The 23,402-nt window shown below is 42.7% G+C and overlaps 1 protein-coding gene across 9 annotated transcripts in view; it reads left to right on the top strand.

Moving 5' to 3' along the window:
• PMS1 (PMS1 homolog 1, mismatch repair system component) overlaps positions 1–23,402 on the top strand; it is a 227,822-nt gene that overhangs the window by 39,304 nt on the left and 165,116 nt on the right. For all 9 annotated transcript variants that reach the window (XR_003942805.1, XR_003942806.1, XR_003942807.1 and 6 more), the window contains exons 4-5: positions 8,523–8,625; positions 19,160–19,323. Coding sequence is in view for 6 of the 9 variants with exons in the window: in XM_030209409.1 (XP_030065269.1) it covers positions 8,523–8,625; positions 19,160–19,323 (267 nt within the window). In the remaining 3 variants the exon portion in view is untranslated. The remainder of the gene's footprint in view (positions 1–8,522; positions 8,626–19,159; positions 19,324–23,402) is intronic.

Genomic DNA, 23,402 nt, shown 5'->3' on the forward strand with positions numbered 1-23,402 from the left:
TTCCAATTCTCTCCCACACTCCTCTCCTTCCCCCTCCCCCTTGGATCAGAGTCTGAATCTTAATTCCATTTTGTGTTCCCTGTACTCCCCCCCTACCCACCCCCTTCCACTCACTTCCACACACCAATCACACACACACTCATTCCCCTCCCCACCCTCATCCCTCTCTCGCTCCCCCCTGCCCCCCATCTCCTGTCTGCCCCCTCTCCCTCCCAAAGTACTTCCCCACATCCTTCACCTACCCACAACAGCTTAAAGAGAGAACATCCAACCCCTCCCCCCACCCTAACTAGTTTAATTCAGAACAATACCAAACTATGCTTTTTTTTCCTTTTTTAACTGTGATTATCTCATAACTGTCCAGCAAACCCCAAAAAGGAAATAACAGAAACATATTCACATAGATGATCAGGCAAACATTTTCTCTCAGGTACTGCACTTGGCCCCACTCCATTTCTCCCAGGGTCTTAAGTGTAGGTTGTGCTCTGGCTTCCTGCTATATCAGTAGACATTGTTCATTTCTTAGCCTCTCGAAGCCAGGCAAAATGTCCACAGTCCCCTTGCCAATATGGAGATAACGCTCTCTGCAGCAGGCCTCACCATCCCTGTCCACAGCTCTCTGCTATTCTGGTTCTGGGTGTCCTGCAGCCTTCTCTTGATTGCATTTCTCCAAAAAAACCTTCGCTCCAGCCACATCGTTTATCAGCTGAGTCTTCCCATCCACCCAGACCCGCAGCTTGGCCGGATAAAGCAGCGCGAATCTGACCCCCCTTTTGTAAAGGGCAGTACAGATAGGCGCCATTGCCTTCCTCATGAGGGCCACGCGCATGGAGTAGTCATTAAATAGCATCAAGCGATGCCCCTCGTAGAGGAGCGCCTCCTTCATTCTTGCCACTTTTAAAATCCTCTCCTTCGCCTGCCAGTTTATGAAATGGGCTATTGCCGTCCGGGGTCTTGTATTCCCCTCGCCTCGTGCTCCAATACGGTGTGCTCTATCGCAGCAGAAATAGCTCTCCTGTTCCGCCAGGCCTAAGTGGTTTGGTAGCCATTTTACAAAGAAGTCATACAGGCCTTTGTCGGACACGGTCTCAGGCAGCCCGATCACCCGCAAATTATTTCGTCGAGCCCGATTTTCGTGCTCTTCTACCTTCTCTTGGAACTCCGTGATGTTCTTTTGGAGAGTGGCGACTTGCGCTGCAACGGCCTGCGCCTCCTCTTCTCTGGCGGAGATCCGGTGTTCCATCTCCGCGATGCCAGTTGTATGCGAGTCAAACTTCTCATTTATCTCGTCTACAGCAGACTGCAATTTGTTTAATTTGTCCTCCAGTGCTGCCGATACAGAGCAGGAGATCTCCTGCGCCCAGTCTGTTGTTGGAATCGCCAGGGTTGTCTGTTTAGATGATTCCCCCGCCATTTTATCCATGCAGCTGCTCGTTGGTTTAGACGATTTTTTTGAGGCTCTGGTGGGCATACCTCGCAAGGGACTCCCTCGATCGGCTGCCAAGGTAAGTCCTCTTCCCTAACCACGACTCTCCCCCGAACCACAGCCTGTTAGTCTGGTACTGTTAGCAGATATAGGTAGGTGGATTGCGGAGCCTCTCTTCTTTGCTGCCTTCTAGGTAACAGGCATCACGTGACCCCGACCCCAAGGAGTTTCAAGCTTGCAGCGACAGGAATGGAGAAGTGCTGCGTAGTAACCGTGGCTGGTATAGACTTCTTGAACTGGGATGGTAGGATGAGGCAGTGTGTTTTTTCCCGATTAAGTTTAAATTTGAATGTGTTAGCCCAATTGACCATGATGGAGAGACTGTCCTGAATTTCCGCTGAGATTTCGGCTATGGAAGACCGAAAGGGGATGTAGATAGTCACATCGTCAGCATAGATATAGGGATTCAGGCCCTATGAGTATGCTCATAATTTAGGAGCATACATTTTAGGAGCCATGACCCTTTTAGAATAAGTTGTGCATGCAAGTTATAGAATGGGTCGGTTGCATTTAACATGATATAATATGATGATTGATGTTAGCTAGTAATAATTGGCACCAAATAGCAGTTACACACTGCAACTAATGTTAGTTGGTATTTTATAATGTACACACAAAATCCATAGCATGCAACTGCAAGAGGACATGGACTGGGGAGGAGCATGAGTGGGTCAGAGGCAAAGGAATTGTGCTCACATGTTGAAGAATTTTATCTCTATCTCAATGCTCTAATTCATACTCCTTATGAAGGCACCAAAAGATTTATTGAATCAATAATAGCATGTATTCAAACCTGAGAAGGATTGGGGGGGGTCCTATACAGATAAGTTCTTAATAAATTATTACCTTTGAAAGAAAAATATTTTGAGAAAAGGAAAGAAATAGTAAAAACAGTAAAATGTAATAACTGACCAGTGATGATTAAAGCGAGTCACTGGGCAGAGTACCTCGTGTGTAAAGTTGCTGTTACAAAACTAGTGCTAAGCTCGCCCCTGTGTGGCACCTAAAATGACGTAAAAACCACCATAAACAAAACTTGGGCTGAATTCTCACAGTGGATGGAAAAATAAATCAATGCAAACAGTACTTGTTCCCATTCCAAAACCAAGGAATCAGAATTTTAATGCTTGTCAAAGTCTAGTTGAAATTATTAGAAGCTGTTCTGATATGTGTAAATTGGACAATCATAGACTCAAAGGGTCTTTTACTGTGTCCGGGCTTATAATCATAGCACAATTTCTTCAATCAATAAGCCCGAAGCTTGGCGAAACGTGGACCATGTCAGGACCCTATACAGTGGGGGAAATAAGTATTTGATCCCTTGCTGATTTTGTAAGTTTGCCCATTGACAAAGACATGAGCAGCCCATAATTGAAGGGTAGGTTATTGGTAACAGTGAGAGATAGCACATCACAAATTAAATCCGGAAAATCACATTGTGGAAAGTATATGAATTTATTTGCATTCTGCAGAGGGAAATAAGTATTTAATCCCTCTGGCAAACAAGACCTAATACTTGGTGGCAAAACCCTTGTTGGCAAGCACAGCGGTCAGACGTCTTCTGTAGTTGATGATGAGGTTTGCACACATGTCAGGAGGAATTTTGGTCCACTCCTCTTTGCAGATCATCTCTAAATCATTAAGAATTCTGGGCTGTCGCTTGGCAACTCGCAGCTTCAGCTCCCTCCATAAGTTTTCAATGGGATTAAGGTCTGGTGACTGGCTAGGCCACTCCATGACCCTAATGTGCTTCTTCCTGAGCCACTCCTTTGTTGCCTTGGCTGTATGTTTTGGGTCATTGTCGTGCTGGAAGACCCAGCCACGACCCATTTTTAAGGCCCTGGCGGAGGGAAGGAGTTTGTCACTCAGAATTGTACGGTACATGGCCCCATCCATTCTCCCATTGATGCGGTGAAGTAGTCCTGTGCCCTTAGCAGAGAAACACCCCCAAAACATAACATTTCCACCTCCATGCTTGACAGTGGGGACGGTGTTCTTTGGGTCATAGGCAGCATTTCTCTTCCTCCAAACACGGCGAGTTGAGTTCATGCCAAAGAGCTCAATTTTTGTCTCATCTGACCACAGCACCTTCTCCCAATCACTCTCGGCATCATCCAGGTGTTCACTGGCAAACTTCAGACGGGCCGTCACATGTGCCTTCCGGAGCAGGGGGACCTTGCGGGCACTGCAGGATTGCAATCCGTTATGTCGTAATGTGTTACCAATGGTTTTCGTGGTGACAGTGGTCCCAGCTGCCTTGAGATCATTGACAAGTTCCCCCCTTGTAGTTGTAGGCTGATTTCTAACCTTCCTCATGATCAAGGATACCCCACGAGGTGAGATTTTGCGTGGAGCCCCAGATCTTTGTCGATTGACAGTCATTTTGTACTTCTTCCATTTTCTTACTATGGCACCAACAGTTGTCTCCTTCTCGCCCAGCGTCTTACTGATGGTTTTGTAGCCCATTCCAGCCTTGTGCAGGTGTATGATCTTGTCCCTGACATCCTTAGACAGCTCCTTGCTCTTGGCCATTTTGTAGAGGTTAGAGTCTGACTGATTCACTGAGTCTGTGGACAGGTGTCTTTCATACAGGTGACCATTGCCGACAGCTGTCTGTCATGCAGGTAACGAGTTGATTTGGAGCATCTACCTGGTCTGTAGGGGCCAGATCTCTTACTGGTTGGTGGGGGATCAAATACTTATTTCCCTCTGCAGAATGCAAATAAATTCATATACTTTCCACAATGTGATTTTCCGGATTTAATTTGTGATGTGCTATCTCTCACTGTTACCAATAACCTACCCTTCAATTATGGGCTGCTCATGTCTTTGTCAGTGGGCAAACTTACAAAATCAGCAAGGGATCAAATACTTATTTCCCCCACTGTATACTTTTTTCACTATAGCAAGTTAAGCACATATTTACTTTTCTTTACATAATAAGTATTTGGCACCTGTGGACTATTGATTGAAGAAATAGTGCTATGATTATAAGCCTTGACACAGTAAAAGACCTTTTGAGTCTGTGATGGACCATTGTACACATATGAGCACATCTAATAATTTCAGCTTGACTTTGACAAGTGTTAAATTATGATACCTTGGTTTTTGGAAAGGGAACAAGTACTGTTTACCTAAAATGAAGTGCCATTTTATAGACTTGCCACGTAGTGCCTACTTTTATGCAAGAATTAAAATTTCAGTAGTCCCAGAAACTTTAGATAGCAGAGGTATAAAACAGTAAGCACAACCAATCCAGTTCAAATCTTCAGTTGCTTATTCTGTATAATCTGGTATGTGGTAGAATCACAAGGACAGAAGCCTCGGAGGCAACTCTTTTCACACTAGGAACACAGCCTAGTGTTTCGCTCAAATCATCATTGGCTTCTATTTATGTCCAAGTGCCAAAACATACCAATTTGTTCAAATCATACTTGCACAATTTGACTATCCTTTAATATGAAGTTCATAAATCAGCAATTATCTCTTAAACAGGAACATTGGGTAAACAGGATTCCCAACATGAATCATGTTTTGCAAAGCTGCGTAAGGATAAGGTCCCATACTGGTACACCTACATCACTTTGGTGCATTTAGATGCCACCATTTACACCATCCATAGAGATGGTATAAATGGTTGTGCCTAAAGTTTGGGTACGTTACTGTGGACTTAGGCTAAGAAAGACTAAGGAGGCTAGGGCTTTTCAGCTTGGAGAAGAGACGGCTGAGGGGAGACATGATAGAGGTATATAAAATAATGAGTGGAGTGGAACAGGTGGATGTGAAGCATCTGTTCACGCTTTAAAAAAATACTAGGACTAGGGGGCATGCAATGAAACTACAGTGTAGTAAATTTAAAACAAATCAGAGAAAATCTTTCTTCACCCAACGCGCAATTAAACTCTGGAATTCGTTGCTGGAGAACGTGGTGAAGGCGGTTAGCTTAGCAGAGTATAAAAAGGGGTTAGACGGTTTCCTAAAGGACAAGTCCATAAACCACTACTAAATGGACTTGGGGAAAAAAATCCACAATTCCAGGAATAACATGTATAGAACTAGTAAAAAAAGGCCCGTTTCTGACACAAATGAAACGGGCGCTAGCAAGGTTTTCCTCAGAGTGTGTATGTTTGAGAGAGTGTATGTGAGAGTGACTGTGTGTGAGAGAGAGAGTGAATGTGAGAGTGTGTGAGAAAGAGAGTGAGTGTGGGTGCGAGTGTGTGTGTGTGAGAATGAGAGCGTGTGCAAGTGCGTATGTGAGACAGTGTGAGAGAGAGAGAGAGAGAGTGTGTTTCACACAGGTACAGTGTGTGCGAGAGAGAGTGTGTGTGTGAGACAGACTCTCTGTGAGACTGAGTGTATGAGACCAGGAGAGTGTGTGAGTGACTGTGTGACACAGAGAGAGTGAACTTGATACAGTGTGAGACATAGAGTGTGTGAGAGACAGTGTGTGAGAGTGAGAGAGAGAAAGACATTGACTGTGAGAGAGAGAGAGTGTGTGTGTGACAGAGATACCTCTCCCCCCCTCTCTGGTTTCAGGCCCCCACTCCCTCCCTCTTTCTGGTGTCTGGCCCCCCCCCCCCCCCTCTCTCTGGTGTCTGAGCGTTAATGTGCAGGACACTGAGCTCTGGCTGTGCTTCAAGGAACTGACCAATCCTATTTAATAGAATGCACCTCCAACATTCTGAAGCCGAGAAACCTCATGTGGTTGGTCACTTTTGTTTGTGACGAACCCAGAAGTACGTGATGTCAATTCAGGAGATGGATACAGAGAGCAGGAATGCCTCAGCCATGCAGTCAGCTTCAGAATGTTGGAGATGCGTTTTATTATATAGGATGTTTGTACGTGTGGGAAGCTTGCCAGGTGCCCTTGTCCTGGATTGGCTACTGTCATGGACAGGATGCTGGGCTCGATGGACCCTTGGTCTTTTCCCAGTGTGGCATTACTTATGTACTTAGTATTCTATAACAGATTTGGTGCACAAATATGTGGTTATAAATACTAGCTTGGCACCTGTTTCTTTGGCACCTAACTTTTAGCACCCTTTATTGAGTTGAGCCCTAGGTTTATATTGTATAAAATATGTGTGTACACATAGAGTACATGCATCCGCTTAAATCTTTGGAGCTGGTGTAAATTTGTGCAGTACTGGGAGTCATTGTAGGAGGCTATTTTATAAAAGCATATCATTGACTTTATAAAATTAGTGCTATTTTTGACATTGCACATAAAAGGGATACTTTCATAATAGGTGATTAAGGGCAGTTTACAAAACTATTTCTAGGAAAATACACTTTTACCCATGGAAATGGTCTGTTTGAACATTCTCACTCTGTATGTGGCTAAAAGTACATCTGTTATGGAATAACATGCCTCCTTTTACCCACAATTGCAAGGTGATGTTCCAGGAGGTAGGAATTGAAGCGACATTCAAACTTCTCAAAAACACTGTGTATTGTTTTGGTCCAAAATAGTATCATAGAAAAAGGATGGGCAAGAGTTTGCAGCTACTTTTCTTTTCAGTAGTTTTCAAAGTGTAAGTACGCATATACTGCAAAGTCTGTAGCTAAAAAATATCCGCGGGCTTTGCAGTTATACAAACAGTAGCAGGAAACTTTTGAAAGAATAACCAGTATTTTCTTTTATCATATATTTTCTGAAAATTTGTTTTGTTTTCTTTAGGTAAAGCAGCAGTTCTCATGAGCAAAACTTGATCATGCAGGGAATAAGAGGCTTTAAGGGAAGGGAGGATGGGCAGGATAGCAAATGTAGTACCCAGTTAATGGCAAGCATAATACTACTACTACTACTACTACTACTACTACTATTTAGCATTTCTATAGCGCTACAAGGCATACGCAGCGCTGCACAAACATAGAAGAAAGACAGTTCCTGCTCAAAGAGCTTACAATCTAATAGACAAAAAATAAATAAAGTAAGCAAATCAAATCAATTAATGTGAACGGGAAGGAAGAGAGGAGGGTAGGTGGAGGCAAGTGGTTACAAGTGGTTACGAGTCAAAAGCAATGTTAAAGAGGTGGGCTTTCAGTCTAGATTTAAAGGTGGCCAAGGATGGGGCAAGACGTAGGGGCTCAGGAAGTTTATTCCAAGTGATAATTCTGGCAGAACACTGAGGTGGAGTGGGAGATACCCCAATTCACTGCTTGTATCTTCTCGAAGCATGGTCAATAAACTGTAACTTTCATTGCCGCTTTTACAGGTCTCTTCTGTCCTTTTTTTTTTAAAGAGCAGCTGGAATGTTTTCATTTCTTGTTTCCTCCTCAGTTTTTTATTTGCTATAGAGGCCGACCAAAACTGGAATTCTCGGTTTCAACTGAAACTGAACCAGCAACTGAAATTTGCAGTTCGGTTTTGGCTGAAACCAAAACTGAAAATGAACCCCCTCACCCTCACAATCTCACTCTGTTGCTCCTACCCCTTTGTGATCAGCCATTGTCACTGTCCCTCCCCCGTCCCCTGCGATCACTTGGGAAATTAGAGTCTGACTGAATTTCGGTTTTGGCACCGAAACCTACTGGAGATTGCTCCTGCTTATGTACTTTCAATCTCAAGATGGCTACGGGACCTCCCAGGGCAGTCTTGTGAGGCTGCCACGGGATGTAACCCATGGGGTCAAGTGCGACTGGGGATCACTCTTGCCCTGAAGACCCATTAGACCACCAGGAGGTTTAAAGGTAAGCCCAGGGAGGGCCTTTGGGTGATGGGTAGGGGGAGGCATGAGGCGGAGTGTGATTGTGTGTGTGTGTGTGGGGGGGGGGGGGGGGGTCAGTATCGAAACCCGAACTTGGATTTCGGGTTGGTTTTGGTGCCAAAACCAAAATTTGGTTGGGCTCCAATTTGCTGTAGCCTTACTATCTACACCACATTGAGAATTTTACAGTTGAGTGACTACAAAAACTGTTACAGAAGACTGCATGGATGCATGAGGCACATGCAGTTTTCAGACACCTTCGAAGTTTGCAAATCTATTTCAGCTTCAAAAACTGATTCTTGATTTCAGAAAGTATTTCTTTTCAGGTCTCTGTCACAACCAAAACCTCTGCTGACGATTTTAGCACCCAATATGTTTTGGATAGCTGTGGCCACATTACCTCCCAAAAGCCTTCTCATCTTGGACAAGGTAAGATATGCTCATTGCCACAAATGAAATGATTTTTGCCAGGGTGGTGTTCTATTACATTTCTTTTCCAAACTATCTGTGTTGAGCAGGACTGTAAGTTTTTGATTGGGTGCAAAGTGAAATTAATTCCCAAAAAGCTGGAATGTTTTGGGGGTGGAATTATTTCAAATCTGTTTTATTAAATCAGCAAAAATACCTATAACCTGAGAAAGTGGACATGAATTTAACAGATATTTTGGAGAAGTCAGAAATAGCAGATAGGGCTACTCTTATAGTGACTTTCGCTTTCGATATAGATAGGAATAATGTTCTAAAGTTGTATTTTCGTCATATGGGTGAGAGTTTCTTTGGTTCTATGATTAAAATATTTCCTGACATCTCAAGGGAATCGCAGGCCAGGCGGCGAGAACTCTTGGCTTTTAGACCGAGGGTGATGGCCCTTGGTGGGACCTTTATGGTCCGATTCCCTTGTAAATGTTTTATTTCTCTAGATTCAAATAATTACCTTTTCTTTGAGCCTAAGAAATTACGAGAATTTGTGGAGTTAAAGGAACAAATGAAGAATCCCCTCCAACAGCTTCCTGTAGTTATCACGGTACCAACTGCAACCACCGATTGACCCTCTTCCCTCACTAAAGATGATTTAATTCTTTTTTCTTTTTTAATTTCTTTGTAATTATTTGGATCTCCTGGTCTGAGGTCAATTATTTAAGAATATATGTGAGTGAAATATTATTTTCTTTGTATTGAAATATTTGCTCTTTCTTTATACATTTATGATGTTAATTACTGTGAATGTAATAAATGAAAAGATTAATTAAAAAAAATACCTATAACCGTTGTCAAGAACCTTGACAACTAGAATGATTGATTGATTCAAACATTTTTACCCTTTCTCCTCCCTTCCCCCACCAGTCCCAAACAGTGACCATTTTGTGACATAACTCAAATACTATTGAAGATAATCCCACCACATATCTTTGTTTTTTATAGCCATTTGATTCATAAATCCAGCAGCAGAGTACTATAGCTGAGCCCCCCACCCCAGGTTAACTAAAACCTGGGGTGGGGTTTGTCTACCTGATCATTCCATATGAAACTGCAGGCTCTTGGAGAGAGTCTCTCTGAATGTCATGATTCCATATTTGTAGAACATCTTTCTGCCTTTTTGGAGAATGTTTAGCCTGTCGCAACTCCAACAGCAGCAGGGAATATAATTTGTTCCTCCAATACCAATAAGATGGAGTGGTGGATTCCAGCCAGTGATTAAAAATACATTTTCCCCCACTACGTTTGCTTTATTTACAAGTCTTCTAACTCCTCTGCCCTGGGCCCCCAACATATCCATTTTACCAAGAAGTAAACCCATTGGTACTAGGGTCAGTTGATTTCACAGTAATGGCACCATGAAATTGAAAAATCTCCACCCAATAGGACTGTATATCAGGACATTCCCATAGAGCATGAAAAAAAACACTACTTGACACTTAAGGCACTGTGTACCTACAATAATTCCTGCCCTAAATGCCTCAGTCTGAGAGAAATAAGTCTTATGAAGCAGCCAAAACTGATACTCTTGCAGATCAGCACTATGCACACTAAATTAGATATTTGCAATATTAAAGAATTGAAGTTTAAGGCTATGACTCCTAACTAAGTTTCTAGCCCTTCTGTCCAGTAGCATTGTATGGTCCTGGGGGAGGGGGGAGTAGAGTGTACTGTTTGTGCTTGTTTGTGTGGCCTCCAGAGTCTCTAATTACGGTCCACACTACTTACACAATCCAATTCCTCCCAATCGTTATCTTAAGAGCTGGACAGCGGATAAAACCTATTTAGACTGAAATAAAGAAAAAAAGGACCAGAGAAGCGCTTCTCGGGGTTAACACTGGTTTATTTAATTATCCAGAGATTAGGATAAAAAAATTAAGAAGATAGTCATAGGAAAAGTCTAGGTAGGATATGGTAGAAATAAGAACATATTACAGAAATAGAAATTACAAATGAAAAGTTGGCCAGGGCAGACTCCCAGTTCTCTGGCATGAGACAGGAGCACTGCACACTGACCTGCCTCCTGTCTGGCAGAGAGATATTATATAGGATTTCTTTTCCCTTTCAATACCAGAGGAGCACAGGAAGGGGGAAGGGTTTCTTCTTACCCCCCTTAATTAACATCCCATATTCAGGCAGGATCTCCTGACAATAAAGAAATATTTAGCATCTGTTTCTATTTCCTTTTGAGGATGCATTTGGTCTTCTGTCCAAGTGTCTTGGACATACCTTTAATTAGTATTTTCTCTTATTCTGAGAGAGGAGAAAAAGGTTTAATTATTGTTTCCTTATAGAGTTGTTATAGAAGTGTTATGTTTCTCTTGTCAATAGAACTATTGCTTTTGACTCCAGGGACCAGGGAGATAGTGTTTGAATTGTTCTAGGCAGAGAAGGAAATAAGGTGTTACCTGATTGTGGTTGTAAAAGGGTAATTCTGTCCTGGATATATTAGCCTTACTTCCAAGGGCATGGGAAAGAGTTCTGTTTCGCATGGGAAAGAATTCTGTCTCTCTTGGCCATATTCAAAGGGAGAGATTCTCCCCCTTCTGCAATAATGTTTTCTTATCCAGTCCTTATTACAGGATTTCTATCTCTCTCTCCTCTGTCAACCCTGCCCCCTACACCTGGAACTTCCTTTGATCTGCATCCTAAAAGTCTCTCAAAGGCTAATACACACATTCATGTGAACAGCAAATGGACAACAAATGGCAGGAGCTCATTGTCTTTCACTTGCTTGGTCAGAGGAAGGTGGGGGGAAGAGGTGGGGGTACTTGCTTCACCTGGCCTGCTTAATATCATTGTAATTTACAGAAAAAAGAGAAATTTCCACTTCTCATCGTCTGTACATTAATTCTTAGATATTAGATATTTAGCAGCACTGAAACTGCTTGGTTCAGGCCTTCATAAGTACAATGTACACCTCCACCAACAGTACAAAGCTTTATGGCAAGTAGAAACTAAACCCCTCTCCTGGGAATCCATATTCAAAAATGCCCTAAGGGAGGGACCAATTCTAAAATAAACACATACATTGACAATTTATAAGCTCCTAAGAATTGAAGCCTTGCACATAGGCATGTATGTTCACCTATTTTTTATAAAGACAACATACATGATTTTATAAAATTACCCTAGAGCAGTGTTTCCCAAGCCTGTTCTGGGGATTGCCTGGCTGGTCAGGTTTTTGGGATGTCCACAGTGAATATTCATGAGAGATATTTCCATGCAGTGGAGGCAGTGCATGCAAATCTCTCTCATGAATGTTCATTGAGGATATCCTGAAGGCCTGGCTTGCTGGGGAGCCCCCAAGAAGGGTTTGGGATGCTCTGTTCTGAGGTAGCTGTTGTTATGCTGGAAAAGAATAGCACATAGACCAATCCTGTCCCCTACATTTATGTAAGTATACCCCTGGGCAATTTAATAAAAGTGTACTTAAGCATGGAAAACACTGTTCTGTACACTCGAGTGCCTTATAAAATGACCTCCCCCCTTATTGTTTTGCATTCTCCTTACCCCTTCTTATCTTTGGTATTATACCTCTGTTTCCCATCCCACTTTTCCTTCCCTCCCAGTTCTTAGTCTCCTTTTTACTCCTTGCCTACATACTGGTTTTCTATTTCCCATTCTCTCCCCCTTTTCAGCCTATCTTCCCCCTTTGCCTCTATTTTCCCATCTTCACTCAGAGGAAGGAAAGGTGAGTAGCAGAGTGCCTCGGGGATTGGTGCTAAGGCTGATTCTGTTCAATATATTTGTGAGTGACAGTGCTGAAGGATTAAAACGTAAGACTGGCCTTTTTGCAGATGATGCCAAGATTTGTAATAGAGTGGACACCGCAGAGGGAATGGAAAATATGAAAAGGGATCTGCAAAAGTTAGAAGAATGGTGTAACATTTGGCACTTAAAATTTAATGCAAAGAAATACAAAGCGATGCATTTGAGAAGTAGAAACCCAAATGAGCCGTATGTCCTAGGAGTTGAGAGGCTAATATGCACAGACGGGGAGAGGGACCTTGGGGTGATGGTGTCCGAGGACCTTAAAGCGAAAAAAGTGTGACAAATTGGTGGCTGTAGCCAGAAGGATGCAGGCTTCATCGAGAGAGGAGTTACCAGCCGAAGAAAGGAGATGTTGATGCCTTTGTACAAGTCGCTGGTGAGGCCCCACCTTGGAGTATTGTGTTCTGTTTTGGAGGCCGTATCTTGCTAAGGATGTAAAAAGACTAGAAGCAGTCCAGAGGAAGGCGACAAAAATGATATGGGGTTTGCTCCAAAAGACATACAGGTAGAGACTGGAAGACCTGAATATGTATAGCCTAGAGAAAAGAAGGGACAGGGGAGATATAATACAGACATTTAAATACTTGAAAAGTATTATTCTCCGAGGACAAGCAGGCTGCTTGTTCTCACAAGTGGTCGACGTCCGCATCGGCCCAGGAAGCAGCAAATTTTTTAAGCAAAAAATATCAAAACTTTGCCAGAGTCTTCTGGTGCGCGTGCAGCGCGGACGACTTCCTGCCTGTCGCGCGAGCATGCCCCTTCAGCTTTTTCTTGTCCATGACGAGGTGACAGGGTTTTTTTTCCCCCTGCTCTCCTCATAAGACCCAGGAAAGAATCTTTGTCATACTTTTTCTTTATTTTTCATTATTTACCTTTTTAAGTTTTCTTTGTTTTTTGACGTGGCCGACCTTAGGCCACGCGGTCGGGTTCTTCCCTTTCTTTTGTGCCCTTTTTTCTTTTAGTAGGCACAATCGCGTCTTTTGATTTCGCCGGAGGCCGTTTTTCCTTCCATGTCATCGAGGACAGCCAGCGGCTTCAAATGTTGTACTCAGTGCAACCGGACCATCTTGGGTACTGATACCCATGCCTGGTGTATCCAGTGCCTTGGGCCTGACCATAGCCCAGCCGCTTGTAGTCTGTGCCTTCGCATGAAGAAGCGGACACAAGCGTCTCGAGAGGTCCAACGAGAAAAGCTTTTTGGGGCTCGGTCCGGTCCTTTGATATTGGTACCGAGGTCGGCGGCGTCGACATCGAGGGAAGCATCAACGTTGGCAGGAGAGGTAATGGCTGCTGAGAGACCAACTCGAGCTGGGAGCAGCGAGGCGTCGAGTGGGTCTCCAACTGCCTCGAGGCCTCCTGTTATACAGTTCCCCCGGGACTGACCTTCGTCGGACCCGGCCCCGAGGAGACATGAGGATTCCATGTCTTACTCATCGGTACTGAGGAGTCTTGATGACGGGTGTCGAGCGAAGGCGAAGAAGCACCGTCATCGTTCTCCTTCTACACATGGTGCCGGGATCTCCGGGGCGTCAAAGGAATTTGCACCCAAGAAACTTCAGCACCGAGAGGACCGCTTACCCTCTATACAGGAGGTGCCAATGCGTTGGTCTCCTGGCTGCCTGGTATCTGCTCCAGAGCCTCGACAGATTCCACCACTGGCTGTTCCACCGACCCCACAGCCTTCTCCGATGGCGGCTCTCGACTAGCGCATCCGGGCCCTGCTTCCAGAGCTTTTGGAAGGATTGCTCCGCCAAACTGCTTCAGTGTTGGGGTGCTTACGACTTCCGTACCGTCTGCTGCAGTGGCGTCTGGCCCTTCACCTGTGGCAAGGTCCCCGGCTGCGGTGCCGCTTGCAACATTGGTGTCGGCGGCCACCCAGGTCGACTCTCCTTTGACGTCGGTGGAGGAAGCTTTGCCGCAGTCCAGGCGGGCGTCGGCCTCTAGACATCGCCATCGAAGACATCATTCCTCGGCGTCGAGACAGTCTCTGTCTCGGAGTGCCCTGAGGGAGGTTTTATACAATACTGAGGAGGAGCGTTCGTGAGAGTCAGAGGAAGATCCCAGGTACTTTTCATCGGATGAGTCCTATGGGATTCCCTATGAACCTTCCCCTCCACCAGAAAGGAGACTGTCTCCACCGGAGAGTCTGTCCTTTACCTCTTTTGTCCTGGAAATGGCTATGGCTGTTCCCTTCCCCATGGAAGTTGAGGATGAGCCCAGGGCTGAGATACTCGAAGTCTTGGATTATCCTTCTCCACCTAGAGAGGCTGTAACGGCTCCTCTGCATAAGGTACTGAAGGAAGTTCTAATGCGGAACTGGTCGTTCCCTCTGTCTGGCCCTGTGATCCTGAAGAAAGCTGACTCCCAATATCGGATCCATGGTGAACCTGGATTGATGAGGTCTCAGTTACCCCACAATTCTGTGGTGGTGGTTTCGGCACTCAGTGCTGCAGAATCTATTTGGGGTTTAGAATCCATCTCCACCCCTGTTCCAGGCTGCACTCTCAGTTAGCTGTATATAGTTTCAGGTTAACCTATGTTATGTCCTCGTTGTTGCGAGGCCTAATTGACCAATGTTTATTGTTTTGAGTGAGCCTGGATGTTAGGGATACCCCACTTGTGAGAACAAGCAGCCTGCTTGTTCTCGGAGAAAGTGAAGATACTTACCTATAGCAGGTATTCTCTGAGGACAGCAGGTTTATTATTCTCACAATCCCGCCCACCTCCCCTTTGGAGTTGTTTTTTTCTTATTTATTTATATGCTTTTTGATTTAACTGAAGGGGCACGCTCGCGTGACGGGCGGGAAGATTGTAGCAAAGTCTTACACTGTTCCGCATAGGTAACTGATAAGCTGATTTAAACAAGGACTGGTGCTTTTTTTGGTTACTGGTTCTTGTGAATGGAACAAATTACTTATGGGATTGTGTCTTCTTTCAAATTGATGTTGAAGCGCTACCTTCTTGAACAAACCTATGACCTGTGTTGACATATACGTTATGCCACTGTATGTTAACTGTATTGTAGTAAGTACTTTTTAATTATGTATGTTGTTGTTCCATTCCTTGGACAAAGGCGGGCTATAATAACATAAACATGAGTGCCCTCGGTATGGGCCTTAAAGTGACTGGGTTAAATATTGGTTAAGAAGGAGACAGAGGGTAGTGGTAAATGGAGTTTGATCCAAGTTAAAGGATGTTATCAGTGGTGTACCGCAGGGATTGGTCCGTAAGCTGTCTCTTTTTAACATCTTTGTGAGTGATGTTATAGGAGGACTGTCTGGTAATGTTTGTCTCTCTGTGAATGATATCAAACTCTGTAACAGGATAGACATCTCAGAGAATATGGATAGCATGGGATCTAGCGAAGCTTGAAGAATGGTCCAGAAATTGACAACTAAGATTTAATGCTAAAAAATGTAGAATAATACACTTGGGTTGCAAAAGTCCAATGGAACAGTATAGTATAGGGGGTGAAGTATTTCTGTGTACAAAAGAAGAGTCGGACTTGGGGGTGATCGTATTTGATGATCTTAAGGTGCCCAAACAGTTAGAAAAGGCGATGGTCAAAGCCAGAAGGAAGCTTGGATGCATAGGGAGAGGAATGGCCAACATGAAAAAAGAGGTGATAGTGCCCTTGTACAAGTCTCTGGTGAGGCCCCATTTAGAATACTGTGTGCAATTCTGGACACATCACCTTCAAATAGATATAAACAGTATAGAGTCAGTCCAGAGAGCAGCTACAAAATTGGTCAGTGGTCTCCATCATAAAGTATATGGGGACAGACTTATAGACCTCAATATGTATCCTCTGATAGAAAAGCGGGAGAGACGGGATATGATAGAGACATTTAAATATCTCTGTGGCATTGATGTACAGGAGGTGAGCCTTTTTCAAATGAAGGAAAATTCTGGAATGAGAGGGCATAGGATGAAGTTAAGAGGTTATAAACTCAGAAGTAATCTAAGGAAATACTTTCATGGATGCTTGAAATAACCTCGTGGTGGAGGTGGTTCAGACAAGGACTGTGTCTGAATTTAAGTCAGTGTGGGACAGGCACATGGGATCTCTGAGATAGTGGATGCTGTGGATGGGCAGACTGGATAGGCCATTTGGCCTCTATTTGCTGTCATGTTTTATGTGTTTCCTCCAAAAGCTTGGATATATTAGCTTTTTCAGTATTGGATATCAATATTATTCCTAAATACCAGAATGATTTCCCCACTCAGCATAGTAGAAATATACCGGGCCATGAATGTCTAATAGAAGGATCAGAAGCCACAGCCTCTGATTTTCCTATGTTAAGCCCAAGACCAAAAAAAGTCTCCATATTCCTGAAACTTTTCTAGCAACTCCTGCTGCCGAACTTTGATTCTTCGTATTTCCGGTTTGCTTAATATATCCCGAATGAGGAGTGTCGAGTGTCGAAATAAATATTAAGGGAGACAGTGGACATCTCTGCCTTGTACCAAGTCTGATAGTGAAGTACATAAGTATTGCCATACTGGGACAGACCAAAGGTCCATCAAGCCCAGCATCCTGTTTCCAACAGTGGGCAGTCCAGGTCACAGATACCTGGCAAGATCCCAAAAAAGTACAAAACATTTTATACTGCTTATCCCAGAAATAGTGGATTTTCCCCAAGTCCATTTAATAATGGTCTATGGACTTTTCCTTTAGGAAGCCATCCAAACCTTTTTTAAACTCTGCTAAATGAACCGCATTTACCACATTCTCTGGCAACGAATTCCAGAGTTTAGTTACACGTTGAGTGAAGAAAAATTTCTCCGATTTGTTTTAAATTTACTACATTGTAGCTTGATCGCATGCCCCCTAGTCCTAGTATTTTTGGAAAGCGTAAACAGATGCTTCTCATCTACCCATTCAACTCCACTCATTATTTCATAGACCTCTATCATATCTCCCCTCAGCTGCCTTTTCTCCAAGCTGAAGAACTCTAGCCGCTTTAGCCTTTTCTCATCGGGAAGTCGTCCCATGCCCTTTATTGCACCTTTTCTAATTCCACTATATCTTTTTTGAGATGCGGCGACCAGAATTGAATACAATATTCGAGGTGTAGTCGCACCATGGAGCAATACAAAGGCTTTATAACGTCCTCATTTTTGTTTGCCATTTATTTCCTAATAATACCTATCATCAACGATGACACCTAGATCCCTTTCTTGGTCTGTGACTACTAACGTGGAACTTCGCATGATGTATCTATAATTCGGGTTCCTCTTTCCCACATGCATCAGTTTGCACTTGCTCACATTAAATATCATCTGCCATTTAGCCGCCTAGTCTCCCAGTCTCGTAAGGTCCTCTTGTAATTTTTCACAGTCCTCCCACGATTTAACGAATTTGAATAACTTTGTGTCATCAGCAAATTTAATTACCTCACTAGTTACTCCCATCTCTAGGTCATTTATAAATATGTTAAAAAGCAGCGGTCCCAGCACAGACCCCTGTGGAACCCCACTAACTACCCTTCTCCATTGATAATACTGACCATTTAACCCTACTCACTGTTTTCTGTCTTTTAACCAGTTTTTAATCCACAGTAGAACACTACCTCCTTTCCCATGACTCTTCAATTTCCTCTGGAGTTTTTCATGATGTACTTTGTAAAACGCCTTCTGAAAATCCAGATACACAATATCAACTGGTTCACCTTTATCCACATGTTTGTTCACCCCTTCAAAGAAATGTAATAGATTTGTGAGGCAAGATTTCCCTTCACTGAATCCATGTTGACTTTGTCTCATTAAACCATGCTTTTGAAAATGCTCAGTAATTTTGTTCTTTATAATAGTCTCTACCATTTTGCCTGGCACCGATGTCAGACTCACCGGTCTATAATTTCCCGGTTCTCCTCTGGAACCTTTTTTAAAAAATCGGCGTTACATTGGCCACCCTCTAATCTTCCAGTACCAAAACCCAAAACAAAAAAACAACCCATTTGACTTAATTTATGTAGTGCTAAGGGGAAAAGTTTTCAACTTGGGCTACCATTAAGGCACGTTATTTTACCATTAATTTTTTTTCTATTTTAGCACAGTCCCATTTTTTGCAATGACAGCAAAACATGTGTTAATGGTAGCCCACATTGGTAACCACATTGGTAAATAAATAACCTCCCCCCCCCCTAAATTGGTAACTGGTCTTCTAATACAATCTTTGAGAGCAATTTTCATAAAGTAATCTTGGCGAAAAGTTGCAGGTTCTTTTATATCCACCTACAGTACCTGTAGCAAATACTCAAAAGGAAAAAAAACCTAGTTTTTCTCTTTTGAAATTCATCAATGATACATGGGTACAAAAGTACCCACTCACTGTTTCCTTGTTGTGTCTGTATCTATGGAAATATTATATAGATATGCATTATTTTTTCCCTAATCAATTTGCATTTCTCCCCAAGGAACACCTACGTTTAGAGTGGTTAAATCTAACTGCTAGATCTACCTGATTTATGCAAAGCAGATTCCTACCAAGGGATCTAGTCACATAATTCCATAGTTAGACAACTAGATCCATTTTGAAATTGCTTTCTCTACCAGTGTCTAGGGATGTACCAGCTGTGACTCTGCATTTAGAAGTCCAAAAGCAGCAAGTGATGATGTTTCCTAGCCATGGACAGAGACTTGTTTGCTACTCTGTCCATAATTGGCTTTGTAAGTGAATTTTACATAGGCTATTTTATTCTACTCACAGGTACCACTGTTACTGTGCACAAGCTTTTCAAGAACCTGCCTGTAAGAAAGCAGTTTTACTCAGCTACAAAAAAATGTAAGGAGGAGATCAAGAGAGTCCAGGACTTGCTGATGGCTTATGGAATAATAAAACCAGATTTAAGGATCATTTTTACACATAACAAGGTAAGTATTACCTTCTTTCTGCACATATATGTAGAATGACCTTGTTTATATCCCTGAAATATTGAAAATGAAGGCTGTTATGCCCTCCTCGTGTTCTGTGTGTTGACCATTTTATATTTCAACATTTTGTATTGAAACAGTACTAAAGGTTACAAACGACAGATGTTTCAAGAATTACATCAAATACTAATTATTTATTTATTTAGATCATTTATACCCCGCCTATTACCACATAAAGCAGCCCCTAAGCGGCTTACAATGAACTAATGAAACATTTACAATGACAGTGGGAGGAAGAAGGGAAGGGAATATAACTACAATATTTAATCAAATAGGTAGGCAAGGAAAAGTAAACAAAAAGAAAGGAGTCCAAAATCAGATCTTATTTATTTATTTATTTTATTGCATTTGTATCCCACATTTTCCCACCTCTTTGCGGGCTCAGTGTGGCTTACAATATATTGTGAATGATGGAAATACAATTTGTTACAGTACTGTTATGGTTACAATACATTGTTAACGATGGAAATACAATTTGTTACAGTACTGTTATGGTTACATAGAGGGGAGTTATGTGAAGGCAAAGTGAAAATCAAAATATCATTTGGGAAAATAGAATAGTGGAATGTATCAATGGACAAAATATCATTTGTGGATAGAAACAATGCAGTGTATCGATGGGGAAATGATAGGGCGATAGAACAATAGCAAGAGAGCATTAGGGTATAGCAATTTTATTTGAGGGTAGAGTTTTAGGTGTGGTGAAAGTACGGGGAAGAGAGTGTATTGATGCATTTCTATTAGTGTGTATGGAATTCATGTGTTCTGATCCTTGCAATAGATTTTTTCGAAGAGATGAGTCTTCAGTAGTTTGCGGAAGTCGGTTAGTTCGTAGGTCATTTTCAGGTTGCGTGGTAGTGTATTCCAGTAGTGCGTGCTCATATAAGGGAAGGTTGATGCTTGCAGTACTTTGTATTTTATACCTTTGCACTTCGGGAAGTGGAGATGAGGAAAGTTCGGGATGATCTTTTAGCGTTTCTGGGTGGTAGGTCTATTAAGTCAGACATGTATGCAGGGGCTTCACCGTGAATGATTTTGTGAACCAAGGTGCATACTTTAAAGGTGATGCGTTCCTTGAGTGGGAGCCAGTGTAGTTTCTCACGTAAGGGTTTTGCGCTTTCGTATTTTGGCTTTCCGAAGATGAGTCTGGCTGCTGTGTTCTGGGCAGTCTGAAGTTTCCTCAGTATTTGCTCTTTGCAGCCTGCGTATAGTGAATTGCAGTAGTCCAGGTGGCTGAGTACGAGTGATTGCACTAGGCTGCGGAAGACAGATTTTGGGAAGAATGGTCTTAGTCTTTTCAGTTTCCACATGGAGTAGAACATCTTTTTGGTTGTGTTGTTCGCATGAGTCTCAAGTGTTAGGTGGCGGTCAATAGTGACTCCAAGGATTTTTAAAGTTTCTGAGATTGGTAGATTTAGTTTAGGTGTGTTAATAGCGGTGAATTTATTTATGTTGTATTGGGAGGTAAGTATGAGGCATTGAGTTTTTTCTGCATTCAGTTTCAATCGGAATGCATCTGCCCAGGTGTTCATGATGTGTAGACTTTGGTTGATTTCGTTGGAGATTTCATTAATGTCTTGTTTGAATGGAATATATATTGTTACATCATCGGCATATATGTATGGGTTAAGGTTATGATTCGATAGAAGTTTTGCCAAGGGAATCATCATTAGGTTGAAAATGGTTGGTGAGAGGGGGGATCCCTGCGGTACTCCACATTCAGGTGTCCATGCAGCAGACGTAGTTGAGTTTGATGTGACCTGATATGAGTGCTGGGTTAGGAACCCCTTGAACCAGTTTAGGACATTGCCTCCGATGCCAAAATATTCAAGTATGTGTAATAGGATTCCGTGATCAACCATATCAAAGGCACTTGACATGTCAAATTGTAAGAGGAGTATGTTGGAGCTGGTTGCAATCATTTGCTTAAATTTGGTCATTAGGGTAATTAGTACTGTTTCTGTGCTATGGTTTGACCGGCATCCTGATTGGGCATCATGCAGTATTGAGAACTTGTTGAGATAGTTTGTGAGTTGTTTGGTTACCATCCCTTCGGTTATTTTGGTTATTAGTGGTATGGATGCAACTGGTCTGTAGTTAGTTATTTCGCTTGCGTTTTTCTTTGTGTCTTTGGATATTGGGGTGAGTAGAATTTTTCCTTTATCCTTTGGGAAAAGTCCGTTTTGCAGCATGAAGTTCACGTGGTTCGTTAGGTCTATTATGAATTGTTGAGAAGCTGATTTCATGAGGTTGTTTGGGCAGATATCTAGTTTGCAGTGGGATTTGGCGAATCTTTTGAGCGTTTTGGAGATGAGGTCCTTTGACAGTGATTCAAATTCGGTCCAGGTTCTGTTTGCTGGATATATTCCGTCTTCTGGGTCTAGACAGTTTAGGAGTGTGGCATATTCGGTGGGGCTGGTGGGTATTTTAAGTCGTAATTGTATGATTTTTTCCTTGAAGTATTTCGCAAGGTCGTCGACCCCTGGAGTATCTTTGCTGTTGTTTGTAACTGGTGTGGTGTCCAGCAGTTTATTTACAAGGTAGAAGAGTTTGTTTGTGTCTTTGTAGTTAGGTCCAATCATTGTTTTGTAGTGTAGTCTTTTGGTCTATTTTATGGTATATTTGTATTTCCTCCGAATTGATTTTCAGGCATTTAGTGTATGTTCATCTTTCTTTTTGTTCCATGCGCGTTCTAGTTTTCTGACTTGTGTTTTGAGTTCTTTCAGCTCTTCGGTGAACCATGGATTTGATTTTTTCCTGTGTGATGTTCTGGTTTGGATTGGGGCAATTGTGTCTAATGTTGTTTTACATATGTCATCCCATTCTTGGAGGAATTGAATGGTGTCTGTGTTTGTTGACCATTCATTTTGGTAGACTTGTTGCCAGAATGTTGTGGGGTCTATTTTTCCTCGCGTGGTGTATGTTGTTCGTTCGTGTTTGTTGACTGCGTTTTTGTGTATTTTTCGCCAGTGGATAGAGAGACATATGCTTTATGGTGGTCTGTCCATGGTGTGGGTGTCCATCTTGTGTCTGTAAGTAGGAGAGTTGAGTCTGGGTCGAATTTGTATGTAATTATGTCTAGTGTGTGTCCTTTTTCGTATGTTGGTTGAGTATTAGGTGCGTGTAAATCCCAGAGTTTTAAGAATTCTTTGCATTCTTGTGTGCCTGTTGAGGTGTCGTCTTCGAGGTGTAGGTTGATATCTCCTAGTATGAGGATGTTTGAGGCAGAGACACATGTGTTCGAGATGAAGTCCATGAGTTGCGTTTGGGAGTCTTTCCATTTTCCTGGTGGTCTGTAGAATAGGATTGCGTTGAGTTGTCCTTGTAGGTTCGGGTGGGTGATTCTTGTCGAGGCGATTTCGAGTTGTGGTGAGGTGGATTCACCAGTGGTTGTGATGGTGAACTCGGATTTGTAAATTATGGCTATTCCGCCACCTCTTTTTCCATTTCTTGTCCAGTGGGTGATTTTGTATCCTGGTGGGCATGTCTCTATGATGGCGGGGTCTGTAGGGCTGTGGAACCATGTTTCCGTGATGAACAGAAGATCTAGATTCTCTGCGGTAATCCAGTCTAGTATGTCTACTGAGTTGCTTACTGCTGATCTAGCGTTGATGTATCCTATTCGGATTGAGTGGTATAGTTCTGTAGGGAGGTTAGATGTGTTTATTTTTATTAGTTGTCTGCTTCCTCGGTGGTTGAATTTGTCGTTTTTTCTTTTCTCTTTTTGCTGGTGGTGTTCGTCTGTTGAGATTTTTCCTTTTGGTTGGTTATTATATTTTTGGTCTGGTGAGTTGTTGATATGTTGTGCATAGAGCTGGTGAATTGTGATTGGGTTGTTGTTGATATTGGGGGTGGTCCATGCGTGGTAGATTATGGGAATGAGATAGATTATTATCAGTAGCTTGTTAGTGTTCATGTTGGACTTGCTGAGACACTGAAGGCAGGTAATCAGAGCCTGCGAACAAGACAGAAATGCGAGTGGTAGCCAGCTGCTGGAACCGGCGATCCAGGAGGAAACA

This window comes from Microcaecilia unicolor, chromosome 7 (assembly GCF_901765095.1).
Source record: "Microcaecilia unicolor chromosome 7, aMicUni1.1, whole genome shotgun sequence".
NCBI lineage: Eukaryota > Metazoa > Chordata > Amphibia > Gymnophiona > Siphonopidae > Microcaecilia > Microcaecilia unicolor.